General features: G+C 40.9%; 1 protein-coding gene across 3 annotated transcripts in view; it reads right to left on the bottom strand.

Annotated features, from left to right (window-relative positions):
• Nucleotides 1-26,806, bottom strand: part of kif26ab (kinesin family member 26Ab) — a 79,813-nt gene that overhangs the window by 36,420 nt on the left and 16,587 nt on the right. For all 3 annotated transcript variants that reach the window (XM_015034191.1, XM_015034192.1, XM_015034193.1), the window contains exons 3-4: nucleotides 10,815-11,285; nucleotides 2,967-3,178 (exon numbers count right to left, since the gene is read on the bottom strand). In XM_015034191.1, the coding sequence (XP_014889677.1) occupies nucleotides 2,967-3,178; nucleotides 10,815-11,285 (683 nt within the window). The remainder of the gene's footprint in view (nucleotides 1-2,966; nucleotides 3,179-10,814; nucleotides 11,286-26,806) is intronic.

The raw sequence follows: 26,806 nt of genomic DNA, 5'->3' as shown, positions 1-26,806 counted from the left end.
GGTCAGGGTTTGCTTGTTAGCTTATACCTTTTGCTATGATCAGCACTTTACTGGAGAATTGCAAGAAGATCAGAGCTACATATTTCAATAACAGATATTAGCACTTTAAATGTCTGCTGTCTTGCTAAACCGAAGCACAGAACTTCGATTTTAAAAATAGATAAACATCAGAAAAGCCAACTAATTTGGCCTAATTAATGAAATAAAAAACTTGTCATGCTGCAATTGTTTATATTTTTCTGATGTTTATCAGAAAGACTCCTGTTGAAACACGAGTCGGATATTCTTTTCGAATCAGAATTGAGTTTAACATTTTAGTATTGTGACATTTCTACTAAGTGGTGGCAACATCATGCTGTGGAGTTGCCTTCACTCCAAAAGAGCTGTGATTGCAGAAATATATTTCCTCACAGGGACTGAATGCAAATTCATGCCACACTTTCAAATTGTTTTTTTTTTTGTAAAATACTTTGTAAACCATCAATTTCCCTCTACTTCACATTTTTTTCTCTTAGTATTTATCTGTCACATAAAATATCAATAAAATACACTGAAGGTTGTGGTTGCAATGGAACAAAATGTGGAAAATGTGGAAAGGCACCATATTTACAACTTTACCCAAACATTAAATTGATAAGTCTGGAAAACATCACCATTGATTAAAGAATCAATTTTAAAATAATTAAGTAATTTGTCTAATCAAGTCACCCAGAAGCAGAAATGATCAACTGGAGGTAAACAATCACGCTTCACAACATGAATCTGATCTCTTGCTGTTTTTGCACATTTTGTTTCTCAAAATGTTTTTCTACTCAGAGGAAATCTTAAATGAAACAAATTAGGTGCATTTAAAATGAGGTAATTTTGAAAGAAAACTCATTGAAATGTTGCACCTTACGTTGACAAGGCTCATATTTCTGTCTCTCAGCAGAGGTTAAGCCGGAGCAGGTAGGCTCAGACTAATTGAGATCTAATTGAAATTACATTTCTGAGAAGAGACGGTGTTGCTAAATGTCAGACAAGAGTCTAAAGAGGCGTCTGTACTCCGCTGGGGTACAAACTGCTCTTTGCTTATTCTCCTCCTATATGCTGGGCTTTCAGCATTTGCACACGCATGCCACTAATTGAATCTTCGGAGAGCAAAAGACGAATACTAATCGCATATAAATTTTCAATCAACCCGAAAATATGATGGACAATTATTTTATTCAATTTTGCTCCTTCAAAATGGGGTAGAGACGAAGAAAAACACTGTTGATTGATGCGTTTGTTTTTCGCTTTTTGGGCCTTACGTTTCAATCAGCAATTACAGAGAGAGAACAGCTGCAGAGGGTCAGGAAGCGAGAGTGCTTCAAATCAAGCGAAAAACATCTCTTCTACCTTTTTCTTTATCTGCAGACTGTGATGTTGTTTAAGTCTGACCCCGATGATTGTATTTTTGCGGGCCAAGTCAAACACGGAGCTGCTGGCAGCAGATTTTCTTTGGGACGAGATGAAAGGTGGACGCCTCTGTCCGATCAGCACCAGCTACTAGGGAAAAAAAACACGCTTTCGGACTAGACGGCGAGCTGTGAGCTCACGTCCAAAGAAAACATGAGATTTAATAAATCAAGATCAGAAATCAACCCTGCAGCTCCTGATTACATCCACTGCAAGTAGGAGGATGCATGTTGAGTTATGGATCTGGGTTGTCCCCCTCAGTGAAAGAAAAGCGCTTATGGTTGCACTGATATACTCTGGCGCTGTGAAAACTGGGAAGATAAAGCCCATTTGGACACCTCAGAGAGACGCTTTGCTCCAAACTGATCCCCTGTGGGCTTCCTGTCACACACCACAGGTCCCCTCGCTGCTTCCTGACGCCCCCTGTGGAGCAGGGTTTCAATACACAACGCTCTCAAGCCAGCTTCATCAATATTCATCACACTATAGCTCTCTTTAGAGAGAAGAGGCAGGCGATGTATGCACTGAGTGGACTGCCAAAACTTGGGGAGGGCAATATGGACTTAAAGTTTTATCATACTTTGTGGTATTGTGAAACTATTTATAACTTCTTTTTTAGGCAACTGTGACTGAACGGCTCAGCAGTCATAGCCACACAAACGCTGCCCATTTGTAATATGCTTCTTCAGCGTGTTTTGTATCGCTACCTGCACAAAATGACTGCATTTAATATGTCTTTATGTCGTTGAACAAACAAAGAAAATAATAAAATGAACAATCCAGATAGACAAAAAAAAAAGACAGTTTCATTCACTGATAGGAATTTATAATGAAATTGATGGATCAAAATTCTTATCATGACCAGAAATATAACACAATAAACGATAAGATAAATGCCCACCACATGAAAACTATTAACGATAGTCCACCACAAAGAGGACGGATGGATGGAAGGAAAGTGCTCCGTATTCTTTTTCCATTTTCCAGAGAAAAACAGGACAGAAACTATTTCCGAGCTCCAAAACACAAATGGTTAAGCTGAACTAAGTGCCTGAACTGGTGGTTCTGATCCTTAGCTGTCTGCGTAAACAACAAAAAAAAATGACTAAACGTAATAAAATACCTCAGAACAATATTAAGCTTTACTCTAAGCTCCCTTCGTGACACACTCGCTCTTTCTATAAACTTATGTAACTCTGTTATCTATTCGAATTCACTGGTGCCTGTCACTAAAGGTTCATTTAGCTGCATGATGCGCATCCCACAGAATAATACAAGTGAAGCATGGTAGGAACAACATTTCTACTGAATAGGTGCCCTACACTAAGGCTAGCAACCTGAACCGTCATCTTCAGTGGGCAGAAAAAGGCAAGTCTGTGCAAACCGTCTCGGTTTTCCGTTTGGAGCACAAACTGAAGTCTGAACGCGTCTGTAAAACACATTTTGTGCCAACAAAACTGTTGTATGGCGAAACAACACAATCACATCGGTCCAAAGTTTCACAGCGGTTTTGCCGAGGCGCTCACCTGATGAAGAAGGAGGTTGCTGCCGATGAGGAAGAAGAGGCGGATGCACTGGTTATGGGAACTGGGATTCCTGGGTGGTTGGGGCCTTTCAGTCTGCAGGTCGTCAGCGAGGTGGTGGTGCTGCTGCAGCTGCTGGTGGTGTTTGTCATGGTGGTGACGGGCGCCTCGGAGGCTGGGACACCACTTTCTGCATCCCCCATCAAACTATGGGCCTGTTAACACACGGATACAGAGATAAGACCACAACCCAAGCTCATGCCGGTCCTGTTCACCTCCATTCCACTCCATTTGCTGCCCCCTCTGCCCTCCTTTGCCACAGATGGATGGGCAGCTGCTGCAAACTGTACGGGTTAGTGGCAGTCAGCAGTATCCACAGCAGAGAGCTCCCCACAGAACAACAGGGATGCTGCACCATTCATTGATTCTGGCACCGCTCACAAGGTTGCTCTGGATGTAACATACTGTAATTAAGCAATAACCCGCATTTAATTAGCAATTAAATCACTAGTGATTTAGCTCACTCTGCACCCCCGATTATATCTATACGTCCATGGCTAATTTGGCACTCAAGCAGGTTGAGTCAAAATGTCTGAGAGCGAGTTTTAAAGAGGGTAAAGAAATTGCCTGTGGTTTGTGGATAGCTTAAACAACTAGGAGGTGTGTCAGCTGTGCATACTGTACAAGTCGCGCCCTGTTGAGGAAGCAGGCCACAGAACAGGAATAAACCGAGGTGTGCCGCACCTGATTCAGCCCTTGAGCAGTGTCAGTTCTTGCTGAAACTATATTTCACTCGCTGTTATGAAACACAGCCGTGTATGCAGCAGCTACGCATCTGACTCAAAAATCCTGAAGCAAGAAACATTTACAGCACGCGATGTAGGTTCAGGGTGATCAAACAAGCTTAACAATTTTTTTTTTTTAAAGTTGAAATTTAATATTTAGTCAATTTTGGGCTGGCAAGAATATGACCTGATGTTGACTGCAGCAGAAAAAAAGATGCAAACTTGTTTTGCTGTATTTCATCGGGTCAATTCCACCTTTCATTGATTCATACTCCATTTTAATATCAACCTTCTTCCATACTTTTGTAGCTGTAAACAAACTATATCACACCCATGTACTTAGTGTCAGTATTTTGGTGAGTTACTGAGATAAATAGCCCGGACCCCTGATTAAAGCAAGATTAGGTCAGAGTTTTAAAAAGATCAGTTGTAGCAAATTCATAGATTGAAAAGAAAGACAAGGCTTTTCAACGGTCAATTGACTACTTAGTAGTAAATAGACCTATTTTATGTCTAGAAGTCAGTTTTTTGGTCCATCTCTGAAGCATGAACCAGTTGTACTCCTCAGCTGGAGCCAACATAACTACAACAAGTTCATTCCCACCAGAGATCATATTTTATTCAGCAATGCTACTAACAAAACACTACAATTATTGATATTTTTGTTGCTCCTTTAATTATTTGTAACACTTGAACACCAGGTGCTCAGCAACATGCTTTGAATTAACCAATGATGTACTCAGATTGACCACGTCGCAGTTTGGACCGGATTCCTCCTTGGCACCAAAAATAACTTCCTCCAAAACACTTATTATAAAGTTATTTATCATTACTGACTGACAGCTGCACCAGTTGAATGCCAAAACTGCTTGTCAGACTTACGTTCTAATGTCTAAATGAGAAACTTGACTCTTGCTGCTTGCAGTGTTGTGTTATCCTGGAGCAGTTGTCAAACGGTGATCTTTTGAGCTTGGTAAAGTTCTAAATAGCACCCTTATTTAATAAAAATAATCAAGTTTTGCTGCCTTGAGACATAATGATGGAGGATAAGTTGGATAAGGCTCAATGTGTGACATTATAACTTCAGGCATTATGCAGAAACACTAAATATGTGGCAGAAAGTCCTCACTCCAAAGCTGGAGTCGGTGACAAGTTAGGAATTCAGCGCATACCAGCGAAGTGGACCCATTACACTCTGGCATGAAAGACTAGAGCACTTCACACGCAGCCGTACAGGAAGCTGGTGTGCAGCTCATCACATCTGCTGCTGATTGAGTCGTTGGAGGGTCTGTTTTTAAATCAAGTGGCAGCAAATTTGAGGAGGACACACAGACAGCCGGGCACAGGTGGAGCTGTGGTGCAGGCTCAAAATGGACAAAATGCAGACTCAACACACACACACACACACACACACACACACACACACACAGACACATTTGAGCTTGGGCCCAGCGCCTATAGCAGAAATGTCCCTTTGGTATAAATGCAGGAGACTTAAGCTGCACACCCAAGCCGCTCCCTGCAGCCTTGGACCGGGCATGGCCCTGATTATGGCTGAGGAGAAGAATCTATCCCCCGGTCAGGTAATTAGGCTGTGTCAGTGGAGCCATGTGCGCTCGGCTGTCTGCACCAAAAGTCACTAATGAGCTGGCCTCCCACCCTCTCACCCCCAGTCCTTTATCCTTGGTTCTTTCAATGGGATAAAACAGATAAAGCAGAGAAAGGAGAAAAGAGAAAGCAATGAAATTTTAAACATAATAGGAAAAGTGAAGAAATGACAAAAATTTATAAGGGTTGGTTGAGCGGGTGCTCTGGAGTCCAGTAGTGAGCATTGCAGGTCAGCATTCAATCAACGGACCATCTTCCCTTCTGTCCACCAGGAGTCCACTGTGACCTTTGACTCCCTGCAGTCAATAGACGATTACAGCTGGGGTGAAATAGGCTTTGTGTTGATCTTGCTGTTGTTCTCTGTAGGCCTCCATAACCAACAAAGTCCAGCTTAGTTGAGAATTGACTGCTAAATGATACGGGTTTCCTTCTGGGTGAGGAAATAACACTGTTCAGGCCATCTTGACAGAAAATACCAAATACAAATATTCAACCACATCCCAAGTAGCAAAGAAAGAAAAGTGGAATTTTCAACCTTCTTCCTTCCTTCTCTTGTCACCACTGCCGTCTGTGGCTCTTTGCCATTCGAGCACAGCTGCAGCAAGGCAGCAGCAGCCAAGATCGTCTGCTGGCTAGAAAATTGGTGGCAGTGGAGCTGGCTGCGGAGGCAGCCAGCCACTGTGGTGAAGAGCGGAAATCCTCAAAAAGTTGAGTGCAAGTAGATTAGTCTGCATGCGGTTTTGGAAATTTTAAAGCAAAGAATGAAAAATGTTGATTTGATTCGGTCTGAACAGCGCTGCTCATATTGTAATCCACTCAAATTGCGGGAGCCGCTAAAAGCTCTTGTCATACCGAAGCTAGAGCAAGATAACTTTTTGAAATGTCAAATTGTTCTGGCTTGGCAAAGAGAGCCCCGAGAATAAAAATCACACCTAGTTCTACATGCACAGCTCAGGAAATTGAAACAGCATGGAGGATGTATTTATTTCACTGTTTCCAACAGTGAAAGCTGTGATTTAGATCCCTTACAAACACAATCATACATTTCAAACATGTATGTCTGTTAGCTTTGATGGTTATAGCTTACATTCAGTGTAACATAACATGTGAATTTTAAATGAGATCAGTAAAAAAAGAATAACAATGAACTGCCAGCCTGCTGTAAAGTATGGTCATGTACTGTACAGTATATTCGCTCAACACCAAACCCAGGCTTCGTGCTGCACCAATTATTGCACTAATCTGTGCGAGTAAAGAGGTTTCAGGAAAACACGGGTTGATTAAATGTCTCCTTTCAACTTGTCAGTACTATTGGGTCCAGCATTTCATCTCCCTTTTGACAATGTCCTTTTTTCTCTAAACTCAGCTTTTCATTGCTGTTTGGTTATGGCATTTTCACAACAGCCAGCTTCATTGAAAGGACATTTTCTGACTTACCCTCCTTGGTAAGAGAGTCAGTGAATGTCTGTCACAAGTCCCATAACATGGCTATAACATAATTAATAAATAATGTATATATTTTTTTCTAATGTGTTTATGAGGTATGTGAAACAAATATATTTTATTACTGTTTGTAGTTAATTTAAATACAATGGACCCCACCTATCTGCTGACTCGTCTGTGGAACGTAACTCCAAATCATTTGGGGAAAATGCTTTTATCTGTGGATTTTTTTTCACAGATCATATCTAAAAAATACTTAGGAAACTGAAATACCTGGGCGAAATGTTACTTCTGCTATTGGCTGTCATTTGAAAAAGCAGCCAATCAAGGAGTGCCCTTCTTTTTTCTTGGTCCTGATTGACTGAACTCCAAATTGTTGAGATAAAGAAGAATGTGGATGTTAATGCTAGGATGGTTTCCGTTGTGCGTATTAATGCATCCTAAGGCATATTTGCTGTTTGAAATTATTAAAATAGGCTGTTACAATCATTTTTAGAGTTTCTTAAGTATTCGCAGATGTTTGCTTTTCCAGGCAGTTGTGATCCCTAAACTCTGTGAATACAAGGGATCCACTGTAATTTCCATTCATTGACATGGACAGGTAAAAAACTGAACAAACTTTAACCAAAACCAGTAGTTAGGGGAGTAAACTTCGTGTCCTTCCATGTAGGCTGCATACATCCTCTGTCCTTCTCAGGGTTGTGAGGGCTGAAGCTCATCTTAGACAATGAAAGGTGAGATGTGTGGTTCACTCAGGACAGGCAGTCACTCAACTCAAAGGATCAACACAAAAAGACAGACAACTAAGAACATGAACACCGAGAGGGCAAATCAACTTTAGACAACCAAGGGAAAGTTTATGCAGCCTGGAAGAGAAGATCCAAACTCCAGCTGAGATTTAAGACAGGAAATTCTTTAAGTCTGATGACTAAACCACCCATTATTAAAGATCCCCTTCTGTTTTATTCCAATAGACGCAGCAAACATGCTAAACAAAACCCACATTAGAGATTCTGGGTGCTGTGTAGTGAACTCCAGAAACCGCGTTTGACATTCCCTGAAGAATATCTGCATAAAACACACACAGTATATGTTTGCTCCTCCTGCCAGAACGGCGCAGCAAACTCTCTGTACTGGGAACACGAGTGGGAATCTTGTGCCTTTCAGCACTGTGTAACTTCCAGTTCTCAAGAGAGTGTGTGGGCTTTTGTCATCCTGAAGGATCTGGTTTTAATGAAAGAAACCGCTGCGTTTGTAGCTTGATGTCCTGAGGGGATATTTCTCCCAGAGCGAGGACGGCCTCAGCCTCGGCTGCGGGCTTTGAATAACTCACCCAGGCTTCGAGAGCCGCTAATTGCTTTTAGACACAAAGATGGAGAACACGAGTCAGTCTCTCCTGTCTTTGCCAGGGCATTTGGTTTAAGCCAGGCTGCATACGAGCAGCTAAAAGCTTTTGATGGTCCCCCATAAACCATCTCTACAGGCACTTGTTGACATTACTGGTGGGAAAAGAAAATCTGTCTTTGGCTTTTCAAGCATGAGGAAGAAACGAATACCCGGAGACTTCATTTATTTATACTAAAAAATAAAAAAAAACAAAGCCGGGGAGATTTACAAGTTCAGTGTCTCACAAAAGTATTCACACCCACTGAAATTCTTTGTGCTTTTTGTCACTGTACAATCAAAAACTTCATTTTATTTATTTAGTATCTTATGTAACAGGATGGAGGTGGAAGGAAAATTAAACATGGTTTTCTGATTCCTTTTTATATATATAGACAAATAAATACCTGGACGTTGAGTCAACACGTTTTTGAACCCTCTTCACACTTTACCTGCAATTAGAGCTGCAAGGTGTTTGAGGTGTGTAAATATGTCCAGCTCACTCAGATTGAATAGAAGACATATCCGAACATCTTTTCTTTTTTTTTTTCCAAGTCATGAATTAATGAATAATGTCTTTTTCTTGACACTTCCCAACAAAGGTCAGAGTTCTTGGGTGCACAACTAATGTTTGCTCTGCTAACCAATTCTCCTGCCTGAGTTGTTGATCTCTCTCATGGGCCTCTGAGCTGTTTCTCTGATCAATGCTCCCCTTGCCCCGCATGTTGCCATTCTTCTTCTTTTTTCGTATAAAGGACTAAACAGTACCGGGTGAAATGTTTAAACCTTCCTTGGACTTTATTTTGCAGCTCACCTCTGCTAGTAAATTCTCTCTACAGCTGTATCCCTGACCTGTCTGCACTTTCTTGGTCTTTATGATGCCTGTTTGTCGAATAATGTTCTCTAAGAAACCTCTGAGGCCTTTGCAGAACAGCTATATTTATACTGAGATTAAATTAAACACAGCCAGGGTGTAATAGCTATCTGACCTCCGAAGGCAACTGCTTTTATAGTGATTTTTTAAGGGTGTGAGAGTGAAAAGGTTCGAAAATGAAAGCATGCAATACTTCAGGTTTATATTTGTAAAAAGAAAAAAAAAGGAAAAAAGAAGCTCTTTTTCTTCAATATGCTCTACTTTGTGTTGGTCTATTAGCACAGAAATTCAGATCAAATTCACTGTTTGTGCTTGTATTGTGACAAACGCTCACATTTGCAAGTCACTGTTTGCTAATTTCTTAGGTGCTACAGCATGAGATATCATTAACATATGTTGTTTTAATCTGAGTAGAGCCTGGCAGCTGCAGAATGTCACATTTGTCTCTCAGTTAGGTCTGACAACAGATGTCACCGTCTTTGCAGGAAGTAACTCTGCAGTAAAGCAAAGCGCCTTCCCATCAGCAGGCAGAGATAAGCTCTGAGATGCTGGAGATCACATCCTCTAATGAAACAGTTTAAATCATTGAAAAGCGTCAGCCTTTAATCATGACAGCAAGTCAAAAAAAGAAAAGAATCCACGCCAGTCACACATCTAATAAACCAAAGGAGACATAAAGAGTTATGGCCTGGGTTATTTAAATATACCCTTGAGGATGAGGTCAGCAGAATACTGCTGGGATGACCTCTGACCTTAGATCAGTCAGAACACCAGGCAATAAGAGGTCAGCACTCCTGTAGAGCTTTGAGTCAACAGCTCTCTTCAAGGCTTCATTTCCTCACATTTGTGACGGTTGATGTGATGAGAGCTGCAGGGTGATGTTTATAATCCGTAAGCGTACACGGTAATGGTGGCATTTTTGTGGTTCACATTACAGAATATGTAAATCACTTAGTTTTTCTTGCATGTGATATTGTTCAAATATTAGATGTTTAAGCTAAACTACCTTAGAAAAGTAGTTTCAGGTTCAAAAGTACACTTCTTAAACATGTATAAATATGTTTATTATTATTATTATTATTATTATTATTATTATTATTATTATTATTATTATTTTGTCAGGTGACAAACACAAATTCCAGTGTACTTTATTGGAATTTGCTGTAATGCAAAGTAATGAATACTGAAGTGGAAGCATAATGATACATGGTTTTGACTTTTTACCACAAATGAAAATTTGAAAGTGTGGTGAAATTGCGTTCAGCACCCTTTACTCTAATGCCAGTAAATATATTTAGTGCATCAAACTACAAAACACTACTGGCACATCCACACAAGGAATCACGGTGTTGGCTGCATCATGCTGAGGATGTCGTTCATTTATAGGGAAAAGGAATCAATTACAGAAAACGGTTGAAACCACTTATCATTTGCCTTCCACTTCACAATATTATTACAGAAATTAATACATTTTGTTTGGGTCCAAATTTTCAAAACGACAAAGTAGATACACACTATTTCAAGGTATTAAATCAGCTTTTCCCACTTCAAATTCATTATGCTTTTGCCATAAGTAACGTAACACTGATTTACAGTTGGTTTGAAAACTAGAATTTTAAGAGGTGTAAAAATGTGTGCAAATGTATGCAAATAATTAAAAGGGGGGAACATTACAGAGATGTTTCTTTTATCAGACAACAGCATCTGTAGATGAATTGTGCAAATAGATTGTGCAATTTCCATATTGTACAGACATACCTGCTTAGGCTGAGGCAGAAAGTTATTGACTGTAGAGATGCTCCACTTCCCATCGAGGTACTGCTGTGCCTGGATGGTGACGGTGCTCAAAGATCCAGTAAGCTGCCCTCCTGCCACCGTCACCTGCACACTGGTCTTAGACCCCGAAGAGGCAGAAGGGCTCTGGGCCCAGCCTGGAACTTTGTGCCGCTCCCCCAAAGGCAGGATAGAGCGGTTCGTAGACTGGCCTTTCACTAACTGCTTGGCATGGACACTTGCGGACGAACCAGCGATTCTGGAAGGCTGTTGCTGAGCGGACGTGGTGGGCAACGCTGCCATGTCTGAGCCGAAGGCGAGAACAGGAGAGTGGAGTGCCTGCAAGGCCTCCTTCCTCAGCTGGTGAAGAGGCGTGGAGCACACCTGGCAGCAGTCAGGTTCATGGCTCCCAGGTGTTTGGAGCTGATCGAACAGGAAGGTTGCATATCCAGGGTCCTGCAGGGAAAGAAATTACACAAGTTAAGTCAGGAGATGGAGGAGGTCAGCATCTGCTCATGCATTTCATTTAATAGTGTCTGTTGCATTTCAGAGATGCAGAATATCAGTAAGAGTAGAAAAAAAATTATTTTGCTGCTCCATCCTGTATCTTTTTATGTATTATAACTTTCAAAGAGAAATATAAATGAGCTAAAATTGGTGTTGGCAGGTTAATGGCCTGCCACAAACCTATGATTGGATCATGTAAGTTTAAGATTTAAAAGAAATTCTGAAGGAAAGTTTTGGGGAAGGCTAATTCATCACGACTACATTAAAATATTCCTTAAAATACTTTGTAGTGCTGAAAACTTTGAGCTTCAGAGACGGCCTTGTTGTCTTTCCATTTTGTTTCTAAGAAGGCTCCCCGAGCTTTCCATCTCTGCTTAGAGGGAGTGATAAAACAAAGTGGCAGCGCTCAAAGCAAAAATTATTTACATATGATAAGTCTCCCAGCGTGAAAACATATGATAAACCACAAAAGAAAAAAACAAAAAAAACTCAAAATAACTAACTCCACAAGTAAGCAGGAGACGTGCAGAGCGGTGATTGAATTATTCAAAACATAAGTAAGGATGAAATATAACTTTATGTCTACATACACACCATCAGACACGTTTGGTCTCTTAAGAGGCATAAAGTGGCACTACAGGCTGCTGCCCTGTGGACTCATGGCCTAAGACAGGAGCTCACAGCCCGCACATAAATGTTTATGAGACCTTTGCTCCGCAGAAGCTCTGTGGTGATCAGGAGGAGAGAAACAGTGGAGGAAAACAACAATCTACTGCTCTAATGCAGTGCCACTTAATACAGCTAACCCGACAGGCGCAGAGAGCAAAGAGGCCGGCCGAGGGACTCTAAATCAGCTCCTGGTTGAAGGCAGCTCAATACGCAGACAACCCCGCAAACACCAGCCTTATGAGGCATAATGGACACATATCAGCAATGCTTTTCACTGACTGTCAAACTGCTGCCTAATTGAGCTTTACAGGATAGCCGCAATAAGGTTTACATAAAGGATAGTAGTGCGTGAAGTCATAGGAAGCCAGAGTCTAATGTTAACTAAGTGGCTCAAGTTAATTATTTGCAAGCTGCCTATTTTACATGTAAACACGGACGGGGTGGAAAAGAAATGTCTCATTTAGTCTCACTGTAAACGGCTCAGCAACTGTCTTATGGATTAGCAAGTGCAGCACAGTCGCAGGCGGACATTATTGCTTCAGCCTTGTAGTCTTGTTGAGGGATTTAAATGTAAGAAGCTTACAGTTAAATGTGAAACGGTTGTGGGCCCTGAATCCAGCATTGTTCAGAAGTCTAAATGCATTATGTCTGTGAATATTAAATTAATACGTGGCTTTCTTAACCTTGTAATTCATTTGGGATTTTCTTTAGCCCACTCAATATGAAAATAAACCTACCGATGAAAATGTACATAAAACCAAACCGATATTTTGGAGAAAATTACCCGTAATAAATGGCAAAGACGTAACACTTTTGGCAGCCATCAGAAAGCTTTTTCCAGCAACGCTGGCCAGATTTTTGACCATTTGAATTATTTAGTTTCCAGCCATTGGCCAAGCTTTTAAGCAAATCCCATATTTTTTTAATAGGATAGCTGTGAAACCAGGCTGCTCGGCTCAGCTTGGTTGTATGTTTGGAATCACTATGCAGTCGGATCATCAAATCACATCTAAGTATCTCTCAATCCAGGAAGAACCAAGGTCCAAGTCCACCAGTACAAACAGGACAAAATCACTCTGGGGAAGGATTTGCTGTTAGAGGAGACAAAGGGTTGAGATGTTTGGTCTTAATGATACATTTAAAAAAAAAAAAATTCTAAATAATGATTACCTTGTACCTAATCAGGACATTGTTTCGCAGAGATGTCTTTGAGGCCTTCTTAACCAGTAAATCCAGAACATTTCATCTATTTCTGTCGTTTCATTTTTGTTTGCTGTCATCCTTGTACCATTGCCTCACTGTTTTTAACTAATAGCAATTAAACTCCATTCCTCAACAGGTTCTCAGCGCCGAGTCATCTTTGTGTTACCAAGGTGTGATAACAAACTTAGCTTCAAAGATTCAACTGTGCAGCCACTGTATAACAATGTAGTAATTCTACTTGGAAATTACAAGACAGACAAGCTAACATTTAGACTACAGCTCAGGTGTTGAGTAGAAAGCGCCTTGTTGCAGAGCTCACATCTTCAATGCTTTAGATTTGTTGCTTTTTATCAGCACAATATGTAAATATGCTACCATTACCACTATTTTCTTGATTCTTAGCACTAAATGTTATATATAAAATCCTATATTTTTACACATTAATTTTATTACTGTAATATTATAACAACCAATCAGTTAGGTGTTGGTTTGTGCTGCATAACCTCTATGCATTATTTCGAGAATGTGTTTGTCTTCTTTATACATTTTTAAACGATTGCAGCAACTTAAGGATCGAACTGCTTGGTCTAATGTGTAAACACAGACAAAATATCTAGATGTAAATCTAGACTATATATAGATTTAACACTGACTCATGTCTAGATAAGGACTAAAGCAAAGAGAGCAGTTCGAACTATCTAGCATGGTAGCTAGATGGTAGCATGGTAGCATGCTGAGGATGTGTTTTGTTGTACTCATTGCTTTTTAACTGCATCTCAAATCAACAGCTGGATTCTTAAAAGTTGGTCAAATTTAATCCCAAACACACATCAGAATATCAGCTCAACATTAAGAAATCACCTAAATGAATTAACTATGCTTAAAGTCGTAGACAGTTTCAACAACTCTGATAAGAGGAGAAGTCAGATTTACAGCTCAATTTATGCCAGAAGCTTGTCGATGCTTGAATGGTCCAAATGCATCGCTGGGAGCCCAAAATCACACGACCTATCCAGAGTGCACATAAACTGCTCACCAGAACTGTATTTTCACCCAGGCAGCGTATCTAAACACAAACAGGACAGATCCACTGACAGAAGATGAAACGGTTTATTACAAAGCAGAGTGCAATGTGATACCGAGCCATAGAAAACGCCGCTGGCAGCTATTTTTACAGTTTGGCCTCGCTTCATGTCCACGTTTCCGTATGCAGGAAATTGAAGGAAAGTCAAAATAAATAAGCCCCACCCCTTCACCCTTTACCCTCCGACCACTCCTTTACCCACTCGGGGGGACTGGTAGATGAAATCAATGCCCGTCTTCCTCTTCATGCTTTGTTAGGCATTGATTTAGGGGCGCAGTAAAAGCGAAACACAAAGCTGAGCCCATCTGTTATTCAGTTTGGCTTCTGGAGGTTAGAGAGTGGGCCTTCTCCTGTAAAGCTGTCCATAAGCTTTATGCCCAGCGGTGTGAAGAAAGGGTCACGGCCGCAAGGCAGGATAGGTGGCACAGATTATGAGGATGATGATGATGATGTTGAGGCGAATGATGTGATTAAACTGAAGGCCACAGAGGAGAAGAGGTGAAGAAAAGCGATATAGGACATCAAGAGTGGCACATATTTCATGGAGGTCTGGTTATAGAAAAATTTCAAGAGCTATAGTGGAATAAAAAAAAAAGATTTTCTCCCTTCTGAAAACACCTTTTTGTTCGTCACACTCAAATGTTTCAGATCGAACCAATTTTAATATCAGACAAAGATAACCTGATTTTATTTAAGGGAAAAAAAGGTATAAAACAAACCTGAAGTCTTTTCGAAAAGTATTCACTCCCTAAACTTAATACCCAGTCGTGCACGGAGTGCACTTTACCTCACGATCCCAAACTAATGTTCCTGCAGGAATTTCTGAGAGCCGAGTTTATGACTCCAGCACTTCTAACAAACCAGGAAGCAACAAAACGTCACCAGACCATCTCTTTTCTATCACCATGCCTAACCACAGATATGATGTCTGGATTGCTGAGCTTCCAAATTGTCCCAGTTTTATCTTGTCAATCCACTGAACATTGTCTTGTTGATCATCAAGAATTTGGCAAAAGTGAAAAGGGTCTTTTGGTCAATATTACGGTACGCTCTGCAGTGCTGTAGATGTTGGTTTGGGTTCTTTTGTGACTTCCTGAACGAATAATCATCAATGTGCTTTTGAAATAACGTTGTTCCCTATTTTCCCCAATTGTCGATAATGATTCTTAATGTGGTTTGGTTCACCAAAGCCTGAGAAATGACTTTGTGAACCATTTCCGCTTGTTTCTCAGCTGTTCTTGACTTTCTTTAGCTCTGCACATGATGTGCTGCCTATTCCAGGTTGTCAGACAGGCTCTACTTAAATGCTTTCTTGATTTTAAAGGCCTGCTAGAAGAAAGCAGGCCAGGGTGTGGCGTCTGAAACTTAACTATTCAAAATATGTGGTCAGTCACAGTGTTTATGATTTGAACCCGCAAATTAGTTTTGCTATCCTTTTAACTTCAATGAAATCACCATTTGAAAACAGAAATGTTGGGTTTACTCAAGTTATTTTTGCCCGATAATAAAATACTTCAACTAGAGGCAGCAGCTCAAACACTTTTCTCATACGCTGTTTTTATCCTGCTCCAGCTAAACGCTTGAGGGCTTATCCATAGGCGTAAAGTAGAAGCATGGATCATACGATGCATGAATGCGCAAGCCCCAAAGCCATACTGTTTCTTTTATTATCCGTTTGATATATTACTGACAGGTGCAAGTGGGTGTGAAGGGTAGCATCGCTTCAGAGAAGTATGTAATGCAAGGCTGCGGCGCAGTCCGAATGCTCAAAGCATTCCCCGCACGAGGCGTGGAACCTCTCCAGGTCTTTGCGGCCATTGTTAATACGAGAGCTGGTTTTGGTTTCCAACTTGCGGCTTCTCACCGTGAAGAGTGCTAAAATGCTGCATAAGAGGTTCAGGGAGAGGCGGGAGGAGGCAGGCAGGAGTTGTGGACCTTGCCTGGAGGCGTGTGGATGGTTGTGTTGGTTTACTGCCTGTCAGTGGTGATCTTTATTAAACTCTGGGGACAAATCTAGTCAGATACTGTGGCCTTATTATGGAAACGAGCTGCACTGAGCGCCGTGGAGAGAGAAAGCCCAGCCGGTGGAGTGAACCCTTCACGGTCCTTGGAGACTGGAGTTTGTCTTCGTCCCTCACACTAACTGTGATGAAAACCAGGGCGGCGGCAGCAGCAAGAGAAACGAGCCAGCGAGCCAACTGTCTCTGTGGGTTGATGGAGAGTGTCATCACAGACAGGCCATGCCCGGAGGCTGATGGAAACAAGTTCAGCCGCAACCACTTATGGAAGAGAGCACCGGCGAGAAAGATGGACGGGATTTCTCTCCCGTGTGTCCTTAGTGTGCAAACAGAACTGAAATCACACCTCATTTACCTCGTCTTACCGCTGCACCCTTTCTCTGACCAGGCAAAGCAGAGACCCTGCCGTCTAACGGTTTCTACATTCAGTGTTTGATGTAGCACTGATGTGGAGCACCGGGCCAGATCCAACCAGCTGACCTAAATCAAGGGAAGGTCACAGTGATTTGAAATGCATGAGGCCCCTCGCTTGCCGAGACACTTTTAGGCACGCTCGATTGAAAGTAAAATACTCCGGGACACCATATTTTCTATTCCAGTTGAGCCCGACAGATATTTTCCAAGCATGAAAGCTCACTGTGACCCTCTGCAGGAATGGAAGAAAGAGAGTGAAGTGAAATTGTTTCAATCTGCAGACAGGATAGGAAGGAGTTTCAGAAAAAAGATTGAGATGTTCGTAAAAACGTCACCTAAAAGAGTCCGAGTTTATTTAGGCGACAGGTTTCTGTGATTCATAGTGTCCTGCGAAAGTATTCAACTTTGTCACATTTCGTCTCATTGTAGCCACAGACCTCAACGTATTTATTGTATTTTTGTGTGTTAGAGCAACATAAAATGGTGAATTATGCCTGAAAAGTGTTTCGCGTATTTATATTCAATCTCCCTGAGTCAGTAATTTGTGGAACCACATTTTTCAGGCAGTTTTAGGTCCAAGTCTTTCGAGGTATTTCTAAACGAGCTTTACACATCTAGAGGTGGAAATTTCTGCTCATTCTGGAGCAAAGCCTCTGAAGCTCAGTGGGTGCGGATGGAGAGCATCTGTGAACATTATATATTCTCAAGTCTAGACTTTTACTTGGCCGTTCCAGTAGTCACTGGGTGAGAGGTAAATCCCAATAAAATTACAAAATGTAAAACAGTTTAAAGGGACAGAATACATTATCTATTATATGAGTTGACATAAAGGAATTCACAGCTGTTTGGTCCATTCTCTGTCTCTCTCATTAAACTGAAAAATAAGCCTTTTTAGCTCCTGATTAAGATCTAATTGCTCAATCACTTCTCACCCCCTTCCTTAGCCTCCCATTTATTGTTCTACTGGTACGGAAACATTCCTGAAAAGTAGTAAGTGCAACACCACACTGCTTTATATCTTATTCTCACACCAGTGCCAGTCCTGTTTACACATCACAGCTCTTAAGTACTTCCTACCGACTGCATTTCTTGTAAAATCAAGACCACACAGAAACTGCCGAACCTTTTCCGCTTCTAACTTTCCCTGAATGGAAGAAAATCATCTGTTTACTCGACCTGAGACGCGTTGACCTAAAACGCGCAGAACCCCGATAGATTGGTCCCCCAATAAACCGCAGGAGCCCCCCGTCCGGGTCCCAGGGTGATCGCAGGAGCATGAGGCTGACTCGTTTTCCCACAGGTTAGCTCGGCTCACTCTGACAGCCAAGTTGGAGAAAAACGAGCACAGCTGCTGGCCTTGCCCCGGGTGAACACAGAGCATTAAGGCAGATTACGTTCCCAAGATAAAAGCAACACATCCAGAGGTGTAATCCCTCTCAGACCCCTGCTCCATCTCAGCTCCGGAAACCCACCAACTCTGCACGGATTCCCCGAGTTCGCCTGTGGCTCTGATTAGAAATCAGGTAAAGCTTTTAGAGCCACAGCAGACTGGGGATGCAGACCATTAAATTTAACCACTGCCTGCTCGGAGGCAGAGACAGACAATGACTCAGGATGTCACACTCGCATGCTACTTAACTGTGGGAACGCCTTTGGTGGAACACAAAAAGGGACGGTACAACAAATCACATCAAACAGATGTTTGCCCACGGTCTGCTGACTTGACAACATTAAGCAAACCTGTAATAAGACTTTCCCCAAACAAAGCGTCTCAGGAAACACAGGAAGACTGTCATTACCTACCTGACGACAGCCTTAGAGAAAACAAGCGGACAACCGCAGCTACAAATTCAATCATTTGCAGTGGACGTGAGCAGGAACGCCACCTGCTTGATTCATCCTGAGGATTTTACTGTAGAAGTCCTGAAGCTGTCACCGCGAAAACACAAAATCTTATCAGGTAGTTTTGGTCTGCTCTTTAAGAGCGCTTGGAATAAGACAAAACTAACTTACAAGTAACTTTTCAGCAAGATGTAGGACCTAGTTTTAAGTCAGTAACGTCTTAATATTGATGAAAAAGTGTTAGATCTGTTGGCAAATTATTTCACTTATACCATGAGTGAAATATAATATAATATAAGTGAAATAATCTGCCAGTGGAACTAGCATATTTTCCATCAAAAATAAGTAATTATTTATTTAAAACAGGCTCCAGTTTCTTCCTGAAAAGTTACTCAAAAGTTAACTTGTCTTACTTGAAGTTTTCTAAGGTATTTGTACTAAAAACTAGAGAAAAATACTTCAGATTTTGTGTTTTTGTAGTGTAAGGGTGGAAGCTACAACTACTTTAAAGTAAGGTTTTCAAATCAGCAATTTTCCTTTTAAAAATGACCATTTCAAACTATCTTCAGAACAAAGCAGCAGGTCATAATCCCCTCTCCAACCTATTTGCCTTGTTGGGATTTGAGAATCAGTCTTCCTTTAAATGAGCATATAAATCATCGTGTCTGAAGAATCAAGAAGAGCTCAGTGACTGATGACAGCCCTCTGTCTTCTCGTCGTTTCTTCCTTTTTAAGCTGGCACTGAACTGCTGACAGAATGCAAGTAGGCTTTCCCCTCTGTGACACTTTTAACACACGATCGCACCACCTGCCCGTAACATCACACTGTGACACAGGGGGGGAGCAAACCAGCCACTCGATGAAGCACACAAAGATTTAACAGAAAAGAAAAGCTGTGACCTTCTTGTCCTTTTTGACTTCGGTCCGGGCTGACATGCTCTATTTTTGGGAATTTCATGCACTGCGATACATCTCAGAGTAACCTACATTGCAGTCCGCAGCTCCCCACGACGCGCATTACCAGAGACGTCGCTGTCCGTGTGAGTTTTGTTGACCTTCAGCTTCATATGTGATCACTCGTGTGTTTTTGCTAAACCGTCGACCCATTTAACAGTTACTGCTCCTCCTTTCAGAGGCCACTGTAAGCCATTTGAACTCTTGCTGCCTTGGGTTCGTTTCCCTTGAACTTTTTCACGTCTGTAATGTATTTTGTTTTGGTTTAAGTGAAAGAGAAACACAAAATAGTGTCAAATTGCGTTCAAAACCGATAAAAATAAAGTTTCTTCTTATGAACTGCAACCAGCTTCCACATCTCTGCTGGAGAAAAGCAACCCCAACGTCATGATGCTGCCACTACCATAGGTTTTCCACCACACCTGTTGTTTTGCATGCACTATAGGTGACTTTGTAAGCAGTTAGCTGCTTTGTATTTGATTTAAGGGAATGGGAATAAAAAGGCACTAAATACAAATTATTGCTGCACTTCTAGATGCTTTCCACCAAATATGTTAACATTTTCTCCCGCATGGATTCTGCGTATCCAACTGTGCTTGTGGAAAAACTTGGTGATTTAAGTCTTTCAAAAAATGATTTCTTCTTGTCTTTCACAACAGGAAGGAACTTGGATCCCCTGAATTTCACTTTGTATATAAGAGTCAATGGAGAAGAACAAAAATGCACATCAGATTATGAAAATATAGTAAATAAATATGAAAACCATGCATCATTTCCCTTCCATATTACAGTTGTGCACATAAAATCCAAATAAAATAGATTATGATTGCGCCACGATAATAAAGGGAGTGAATATTTCTGGAAGGCAAGGGAGAAAATGCAAAAAATATGTTCGTGTTTATACGTGTGTGTTTGTGAAGCCGTCTCTCACACCCATCCATCACTGTAGCCTCTCACCACTTGGCCATTTAATTACCTTTTCCTGTTCTCTTGTGCACTTAAAGAAAACAAGCCTTTTCAGACTGTTTGGACAGACTTCATTCTTCCTCTCCCCCACCTTTTCAATATCTTTCTCTGTTTCTCTCTCTCTTTCTCTTTCTCTCTGGAAAGGCGAGGAGGCCTCAGCTGGCTCAAGCTCTGGGTGTCTCAGCCCAAAATCCATCAAGCTTTCATCAGCTTTGACTGGGGTCAGAGTGTTGGAGGCCTAAGACAGATTCACCACTGGTAGGAAGGGAGACAGATGCAAGAAAGGATGTCTCAATTAGACATCTGGTGGTGACTGATCATTAGTTTGGTTCAATATGCATCTGATTGGAGAGATTAAACAATGCTTGCATAGAGGAAACAGCCATCGTTGTGAGAATTGCTGGATTTCTAACTGAAATTGTCCAGAGATCTCTTTTGTTTCCCCCTGAAAAAAACATGTTAATCTGTGAACTAATTTCATAGTAAGTCAATAACAGGCCAATATTCACGTCTCCCCTTTTTTTTAAGTGTACATTTAATAAGGCAATGTTTCAGTTAAATAAGCCGTTATCAACTCTGTTCCACACTTCATATTCAAATTAGTATTCCCATACCATCTGCTTGAGCTTGCTTGCTTGTTTTTTGTCTGAGTGCCCACTCTATTCCACATAATTCTCGTACAACAGTTCCACCAGCACAGCCGTCCCTGTTAGTCAAAATCATTTTCATGCTGTAAGAAGCGCTGTCAACTGCCTGCTTTTCTACGGCAGTTTGCTTAGCAGGAAAACATTTTGACTGGGAATTGCAGCGCTCCCAGTTCCCTGCAGTTTACTTAGAGGGGAAAACAAAAACAAACTGCTGCCAAGGGCTTATGGCGACTAATCTCCGTTCGTGGTTAAAGTGTGGCTGCAGTGAACACTAGAAACGTGTGTTTTCAGTAGTTAATTATCAAAGGAAAAAAAAGGGAGTTACTCATGCTTAAACTGAAGTAATTACGTACAGCACATGCATCCTCTGGACCAATAAATGTAAAAGAAATACATCACATCACATTTACATCAGCATTTAAATTGCGTTTTTAAATTACAAGCAACACACTGAGAGAACATGCGGAACGGGACGGTTCTTATGCACTTGGTGTGGGCCAGTTTACAGTGCCAATGTAAAAACAGCATTTTCAAAAGTGAAAACCACTAAGATTCAGAATGAAATCACAAATAATGCCACAAATTGTCGTCAGACAACCATACTTCATCGATTAGAAACTCTGCAAATGTGGAAGTGGTTTCAAGTATCTGGCCAAAAAGACATGAAATGTTAAAATCAAAACATACAAGAACCTGTGGGAATATGTCAATAAATTCCTTTAAGAATTAAAGACAGTAAATTAATCCTTTTGTCCTTTTAAAGCCAAACCTTAAAGAGCATAAACCTGATAAATCTCAGTTTTTATCACAAAGACCCCCCTCTAAGTTGTACATCCAGTTCAATATAACGAAATCACAATGAGGAAATATAAAGATGAGATTCAATAAAGTGAGCTGAAACCAGCTAACCTCAATCATTCTCCTATAATGTGCTTTTATGATCCGTGATCCTGTGTGTCTCCTTCCAGTTTTCCCAAGATATCCAATATACATAACATCTGAGAACATTTATTTTAGTGATATTTATTTTGCTTTTTGGTGACTGAAAAAATAATCCAGTTTCCATTGTAATTGTTCCACTGCATGCAGCCATTTCTGTTTGAAATTTGAGTGTAAATAGCATGAAACTGCTCAAGCTCACACTGTGAATTTCACACTGGCTCAAGTCTAACATGAACCTGACTTTATGTTCCTGTTGTAATAAATAAATATAAAATCCTGGATCTGACCAGATTGCTGGGGAGGTGGGGACAAAATGATGTGCTGAGTATCCTTCATTATTAATTCTGTCCACTTCTCCCTCCAATAGACAGTATGGTGATTATCCTGGAACGCTGCCACTATAAAGGATAAATATTCATATTTTTCTGTTGCTGAGAGTGTCTGAGTTTCAGCCTCCCTCCCACCATTTCTCTCCACAGAGTCATGGTGGCTCAGTAGGTTCAGTGTGTGGGGAGAGAAGCACATAATGAGGCGCAGTAAGTGCTTATTGTTGAGCGTGGCACTTTTTTTATTTGCCTGATGTCTCAATTTTCACCTACGAGTTCCTGCACCAGTAAAGATATGTGAGCGACGGGCAAATTGGTTAACATCATAAATGTGTAGGGGTTATAGGAATACTCATTCTAGCTCCTTATATGCTAAAATCCGGAGCTGGGCTGAGCATTCCTGCCTCCTACATCCAGTCTGCAGAGCGTTGTCGCATGGAGTGACACACATTGTGTCTCAGAACAATGCAGCAGCAGAGTCAGTCTGGTAAAACATTATAGTGTAGGTACACCACAGAGCGGGGGTACTAATTTATCATAAAAGATGTCATTACCATGCCAATAACTTGTCAGAGAGCACAATTATCTCTAATAATAGAAACACAAAACATCAGGCCAGAGCTTTCAGTCAGAGATGATGTATTAATGGAAAACTGTTGTGTGTTTATAAAAAAAAAAATCCACACTGACGTCTGGCAAGAGTAAAAGGTAGAGATAAAACAAAACGACAGATAAGCTCCAACCAGTATCTAGTTTTTTTTGTTTGTTTTTTTTTCTGCTAATTGAGAAGTCTAGACACATTTTGTGAATCTCGGTGAGATAAGGAAGTCGGCTGAACTGTCTCTGTGGAGAATAGCACAGGCTAATCCACTTATTGACTCTGCAAGATTTTCATTCACCATCATTGAAAATGCTTAGCTTATCAAAATTTTTCCACATGCACATTTTTTCACTTTGTGTTTTAGGAACAATAGCATCCTGCAAAACAACGTTGTGGACTACAACTCGAAGCTCCTTAAACATTTTCACCAAAAAATTGAAATATGCTAATTCAGACGTAGTTTTCCATGGATTTGGTGTCGCTCTCTGCAGTTATCTCCTCTATACCTCAAAGTATGTTCAAAGAATATGATTAAAATTAATTTTATTTTGTATTTCATTTGATTTTAGTAATGAAATCATTCGAAAGGGTTGCCTGGCGCAGCAGTTATCATCAATGCTGCCTGCCAGCAGAGGAATCCTGGGTTTAAACCTCAGTCAGAATCATTTTATGCAGAGCCGTGTGCATGTGTTGGTTTTCTCCAGGAACTTTGGCTTCTCTCCACAATCCAATAACATGCCTGTTAGTACATCACTCTAAATTGATCTTTGAAGGAGCTGCAAAGATCAACAGCTCCGATTTGAGAATCTGTTAATAAACATGTCCATTTAGGGAAGAGAGCCAAGAAGAAAGTCACAAGAAATGACTAGAGTTCATCACAATCAGTGCAGGGCAGTAAACGTGCAAGAAGCTGCTATTGTTCCATTAGATTGAACTTTAACTTTTTACATGCAAAATACTAAGTGTGGCATTTTGCAACATGTGGTGATAAGAACGGGTGGTGGCAGTGTCATGCTGTGGTGATATATTTCTTTAGAGGAATAAAGAAACCTACACTAGATAAGACTTGAGGCTGAGATGGATGTTCACCTTCCAGCAGGAGATCTTCAAAAACATGCAGCCAGAGATACAACGGAATGTTTATATCGTAGCACAATGATGGTCTAGTCAAAGTTCAGACCTAAATCCAATTATAAATCTCTGCCGGCACATAAAAGTTGATGTTTAAAATGCTCTTTTTCTATTCTGACCAAGGAGAATTTAACTTCTAAGTCCCAGCCCTGAAAAGTCTGTGTGACTTGTATAGGATAGATAAATCAAACACAAATTCAAAAAAAATGCAAAAGTTTGTGGTTGTAAAATGACATCCATGCTTTGTGAATACTTTTTCATGTGTGTATGTCAGAGGCACCGACATGGGAAACCCTGAAGTTAGCGCTTTCTGTCTGCTCTGCTCTCCTAAATTGTCGGAACAACAGATCTCAGAAAAAGTGGAGGAATTCAGATTGATGGGAAGACATGTAATCCTGAGACTGCAGCTTGTTAACAGCTGGACGGCACAAGAAGAGGCAATATAATGACAGAAGGTGTCAAACAACGTGAAAGCTTTCAATCTGGAATGTGATTTGTATATTTTGTTGAATATTACAACAGTATTTATATGAGTCGGTCTGTTGCTGTATTCATGAGTGACACTTATTACCGCATATAATAGAATTAAACAAAGGTTTGAGCAAACAACCACAGAAGACAAAGACTTATGAGACTAAGACAGGGACACAAACCTAAAGGTATCAAGTTTAGGATGCAGACTCATCTCCTTGCCTCTCATGAGTTTCTTCTTACAACTAATGACTTCATACGAGACTGAATAACATGCTACATCCATACTTTTTTCAGACACACATTCACAAAGTCAGATGTGAAGCAGATCGGGGGATGCAGAAGCACGCCCTCACCGTGCTCAGGGTTTGATTGTTGGAGCGAAGGGGTCGAAGGGCAGCTAATTTCACAACTCACAGGGGTCAGCCCAGATGTGGCCTTCTGCTGGAGATCGAGAACCCCAACTAAAGCCCCGTCAAGAAAGACAATTGAACTCCGACCTCCGCGCTGATGGTGTTGACCTTAGACAGAGAGAACACACGTCTTAATCTGGGTCACGGAGAGAAGATCAGGTCCCCCGCTGCCAATCTGGAAACTACACGCCGAAGGAGCTACTGCTGGTGTTTACCGTATAGTTTCTTGTTCATCAAATCAAACCATGAAAAAAAATTTCACAAACAACAGGAAACGGTGAGGAAAAATCTTTTTCTTATCCAGGATATTGTTGTGGTCACTCAGGCCTGTGTTAGATGAACATCTGAGATCACTGCATGTGTCCTTGTGGACAGGTTGGACATTTACCTTATTCTGATTAGTTACAGGGATCAGCTGAAAACTTGGCAATTAGTATGTAATGAGTAGTAGTGCCGCAGCGGGTGCAAACAGGCTTCAGTCAGAGGTTAGTTCAGATCTGCAGCAACATAGACTGCTATAAAAGAGCCTTTCCACCCCTAAAAGAAACATCTGTAATAACTCTCATTGTCCAGGTTTCTTCTAATTTGTATGAATGTTGCCGTATTATTTAATTTAATTAGAAGTTGATACAACAAATCACTAAATTAGAGTAAGCATGCACTAAGTGAAGTAAAAGTGGCCCTGCCTGACCTTGGGATCTCGCTCTGTTAGTTTCTTTTCTGATTGTTGTGAATAAAGGCCACCAGCTCCTTTTTCCTCTTTCTTCTCTTTATTGCTGGGCAATTAGTTGGGCTTTCTGCTAAGCAGCTAGGCTGTCATTGATTGCTTAACTCTTTGCTGCCTGAATCTTTTATCAAATGCATAACACATTATTATCCAACAGATTCACAAATGTACACAAACTGGTCATTTGAACAAAGGACATGTAGGAGGACAGTTTAGCTAATACAAATTAGCTAAACTGTAAATAATCTGAATGAAACGCACCACTAGGTGCCAGCAAAGAACTCCAGTATTGCATCTGAACATATGTGTTGTATATGCATAATGAGGCATTAGAGGTATAAATGCACACATCGCCCTAACTTTGAGATAATACTCTACAAGACGTTAACACAAAACAACCGTAGTTTTAAAACAATGTTAACAAAATAAGAGTGATGAATGAAACTCCTTTAGTTTCCACTTTATGATTGTGTTATTTGATAACTGAAATCTTTTCAAAGCCAGCCCAGTTTGGCTAATTTGTATTCAACTGTAATGTGTAAAAGCTGTATTTCAGCCAGCTGACCAGCTGTCTGCAGTAAGGAGTGGAGGAAGGGAAGTGCTTGGGCGCCATAAAGACGATACCTCAGACACTTTCTCTAGCATCTCTATTAGAGGATTTCAAACTATAAGAGCAGCTCTAAAATAGTAATGATTTTGAATAACGCCTAATGTGAAGTGAAAAGGTCTTGTCCTTTTTTTGACTTACTTGTTTTTCTTACCTGATATTTCATCAGCGCTCTCGTAGCTCTCCACTGATCAGAATTTCCTCAAAGCTGCACTCTAAAACAAAGCTTTTTGCAGCTCTGTTCCGTGCCTGCAGCGGAATAGAGCTAGCCTTTGTAAAGATCTACAGAACGTGTGTGATGGATGGATAAAATCATTTGACACCTCCGGCCTGACGGAAAAGGTATTGTGATTGAGGTCTAGAGATCACCCAGAGAGAAGGAGTGTCTCGCTTTTATGATTAACATCACGCCAAAAAGGATTTCCCTTCCTAAACAGAGACATGTGAGGCTGCCA

The sequence above is a fragment of the Poecilia latipinna genome, unplaced genomic scaffold, assembly GCF_001443285.1.
Source record: "Poecilia latipinna isolate Pla-1442-1.1 unplaced genomic scaffold, P_latipinna-1.0 Scaffold290, whole genome shotgun sequence".
Classification (NCBI taxonomy): domain Eukaryota; kingdom Metazoa; phylum Chordata; class Actinopteri; order Cyprinodontiformes; family Poeciliidae; genus Poecilia; species Poecilia latipinna.
This window is presented reverse-complemented; position numbering and strand designations above follow the sequence as displayed.